We start from the raw sequence: 2,729 nt of genomic DNA on the forward strand, positions 1-2,729 counted from the left end.
TTTGCAGAAGGCTTAAAGATTAACAACTAGAACACAATTCGGTTGGTGAATTATCTAAAGCAGAAAGTGAAACATTCCTTTGAAATGCAACATCCAAATACATTTCCTGATATATACAACATTCTGCAGTCTGGATTGCCATTGCACTTTTAGATATCTGTTAATTACATTACGATGATTGCTCTAAGATATGACAATGTTACTATAATACTGAATTGATTGCGACAGCAGAAAACAAAAGTTTTCTCCCTGAGGTCATTTAGCAGTCAGTGGCAGTCTTCAGGGCTCATGGCGGTGGATGGAGCCTGTTACAATATGTCAGAGCACAGAGAGAGGTTGTGCTCTGGCTCCTGCAGGTAGCTCACCTGCCAGGGAAGCCCCAGAGCAGGAGGAGGCTCCACAAAAGTGTCCATATATCTCTGAGTGCAGGAGGCCCACATCCCCGGCTGGTACCCCAGCCCCTCACCCACCTGAGGGTATCGCAGAGGACTGGGAGGGTGGTCGTGAGGGCTGCCGCAGTGTCCATGTGAGGCATAGAGCTGTCCCTCAGCTGGATAACAAGGGTAGTGTGGTGACGGGGGACATGATGATGCAGTGTTATCCATGTAGACGTGCGGCTCTGTGGACAGCCTGTGCACGTGAGGCCCTTGTTGTGGCTGCATCTGGTGAGAGATGGACGTGTGCCAGGGGACGTAGGTCTGATGCTCCAGACGAGGAACCGTTACCCTGGTCTGCTCAAGTCGAGATGCTCCCATCGCAGCTGGGTTCACGGATGACCTGTTGCACTCTCGATGGGTGCAGGGCTTGCTGGGGGGATTGGAGTTCAGGAATACTGAGAGAGCAGAGATGCGGTTGATGGCCCTCTGCAGCGTGGCTATCTTGGAGAGACGTTTGCCGCTGAGGTCATGATTAAGAGCAACACGTAGGGCATTGAAGGCTTGGTTGTAGTCCATGATGCGTTTTCGCTCACGGACATTGGCTGCCATTCTTCGAGCTTTTGAGCGAACGGGTCGAATGCGCTTCTTGGTCTGGCCTTCCTCTGGGTCGCTTGGACTACTGGTTGAGCTCTCACTGTCTTGGAAAGATGCCTTGGGACTTCCCTCGTCCTCCTCTTGGTCCAGCATACCAAGCTCCAGCTCTTCCTCGGAGAACTCTGATTCTGCAACACTGCTGCAGCTCATTGTGCCAATAATGTGGACACTAGTCGACTCAGTGGAAAAAATCTTTGTATTTGTTTTGTTGTTTCAGTGAAGAGTCTGTGCTGTTTAAATCTGTTTGCTTACTGCTGCCGCTGCTGGACACGCTGCCGGAGTCTCCTTGTTCCGTGGGGCTGTCGGTATTTGCTGCAGTGCCGACAGCCCAGGTATTCTCCTCCCCTGAGTCCTCTGGTGCCTTGTGATTACTTGTACCTCAACAAGACAGGTTGGCTTGCTTTTTAAAGCTCTTGAAGTCACATGATACAGTCACCTGTGAGGAATGGTGCACTCTCTCTCCCTCTCTGGGTTTATGGGTGCCCTCCAGGCAAATGGCACTGTCACCTCCTCCTCCTACTCTGACTCTCCCTCACATCCCCTACAGGATCTTACAGAACATTTCCAACACTCCATGTCAGTGTAAAACATATACAAACATACTATTTATTTGGAAATAGCAATTAACTTCACGCTTCCTTTGTAGAGGATTTGATTCAGCTGTTCCTTAACACTCCTATAATCCCTGACCCCAGTGAAGAGTGTTTTTACTTGAGACTTTCCATGAAGCTGTAGGGTTTTGAAAAGCTAAGCCATTGCTAATGACTTGGTCTAATTCCTATCATTACAATTCCTTTCTTTACAAAGAACAATATATATTATATATTATATATTATGCCACTTGGAGTGAGCATCCAACAAAATGATCTTTTTTTTTCCTTGCACAGGAACATGTGTGCCTTTCATGAGCAATGAAGGGATATTCATCTAAACAGATATGCCATGAATATTAGTCTCAGGGACATTTATGACAAATTGCACATTTGTTCAAGTGGCCCAATCTTGTACACGTTTCTCTGGTCTGGGAAGAAAGGAACCTTCTTATCTACTGCAGTTTAGATTTGTCCTTGCAATTAGCTGTCTCTGGAGTGGCGATTCTCCTTCTCTCTGTCTCTCTCTGTTCAGGCTGAAGGGCCATGTAATTTAGAGTAGCTTCCCTGCAACCCATCCTCATAAATCAGGCCTGGGCAGCACCTGAGGACAAGAGCAGAGCGAGCCCTAGAAAATACAAGGGCAAATATCTTACAATTAGAAGGCCAGTTGTAAAATATAAATAGGCTACCGATCTTTCATAATCTTTGGTTCTGTTTTGTTGGAGTAATAAAATACTTTTGAAATTATTTTTAATGATTACCTTGTAAAGTGATAAGTTGCATGTCATTCTCTAAACGAAGGCATACAGCACTAGATGCAGAACAGAAACAGACTGTCTTATGTGTTATTGGCACCTCTTACTCCTTGTGACTCAAAACAGTCTTGAATTGAACACTGGAAAAGGGGAAAGATCTGCATCTACATCTGTGGGATACTGTGGTGGACAGTGAAAGGTGATTGCGCTGACCTTTAGTTAGGTGCAACAGGGTCAGGTAACTAGAGGGTAGGCCCCCAGACACTGAACTGGGGGTCGTTGAGAAGCATTGCTTCCTTCCTGCCCTCTTCTTTTTATTGTATGTGTTGCGGCTCTGAGACGCCAACCTT

General features: G+C 46.5%; 1 protein-coding gene across 1 annotated transcript; it reads right to left on the reverse strand.

The window, feature by feature from the left end:
- Positions 1–308: 308 nt before the first annotated feature.
- On the reverse strand, positions 309–1,181 carry bhlha9 (basic helix-loop-helix family, member a9). Its single transcript, XM_070843399.1, has one exon. It carries the CDS (start codon positions 1,179–1,181, stop codon positions 309–311), a length of 873 nt encoding a protein of 290 aa, XP_070699500.1.
- Between the last annotated feature and the right edge of the window lie 1,548 nt (positions 1,182–2,729).

This window comes from Pempheris klunzingeri, chromosome 14 (genome assembly GCF_042242105.1).
Source record: "Pempheris klunzingeri isolate RE-2024b chromosome 14, fPemKlu1.hap1, whole genome shotgun sequence".
Taxonomy (NCBI): Eukaryota; Metazoa; Chordata; class Actinopteri; order Acropomatiformes; family Pempheridae; genus Pempheris; species Pempheris klunzingeri.